This window comes from Phaethon lepturus, unplaced genomic scaffold, assembly GCF_000687285.1.
Source record: "Phaethon lepturus isolate BGI_N335 unplaced genomic scaffold, ASM68728v1 scaffold27832, whole genome shotgun sequence".
NCBI lineage: Eukaryota > Metazoa > Chordata > Aves > Phaethontiformes > Phaethontidae > Phaethon > Phaethon lepturus.
The window spans coordinates 1504-2053 of NW_010524499.1; the positions used below are offsets into that span (position 1 = coordinate 1504).

Here is a 550-nt window from a genome sequence, read left to right on the forward strand (position 1 = left end):
GCCCGCCACCGTTTGCTGCCCTGCGTCAGTGCCGCCCGGCCCTGGGACGTGCAGGTAAGGCTGCCTGCGCCTGCGGGCATCGCAGCCCCACTACCCCTCCCAGCTTTGCCCACCCGCTCTCCCATCCCTGCAGCCGGCCCGGCCCGTGACGATTGAGGTGAGGCAGCTGTCGGGCACCAGCCTGAGCAGGACCGTCAGCCCGGCCATCACCGTCTCGCAGCTGAAAGAGGAGATTCAGCAGGCATGGGACATTCCCCAGTACAGGCAGCGCCTGGCACTGCAGGAGCCGAGCAGGAGCACCCTCATCCTGCAGGACAACGAGACCCTGGCCACCCACGGCATCTTCTACAGCACCACGCTGATGCTGCTGCAGACTGAGCCCCAGGTGATGGAGGTCTTCGTGAAGGACGACAAGAACCGGACCACCACCTACACGGTGCGGCCCACCGACACCGTCTGGCAGCTGAAGGAGCAGATCCACGCCCGGCAGGGGCCTCCCGCCAACCAGCAGCGCCTGACGTACGGCTCCCCGGAGCCGGGGGGCAGGCAC

General features: G+C 68.0%; 1 protein-coding gene across 1 annotated transcript in view; it reads left to right on the forward strand.

Moving 5' to 3' along the window:
• LOC104617225 (2'-5'-oligoadenylate synthase-like protein 2) overlaps positions 1-550 on the forward strand; it is a gene marked incomplete at its 5' end in the record, with an annotated part of 2071 nt that overhangs the window by 1355 nt on the left and 166 nt on the right. Inside the window, 2 exons of the mRNA XM_010282482.1 lie at positions 21-54; positions 134-546. Of these exons, the coding sequence (XP_010280784.1) occupies positions 21-54; positions 134-546 (447 nt within the window). The remainder of the gene's footprint in view (positions 1-20; positions 55-133; positions 547-550) is intronic.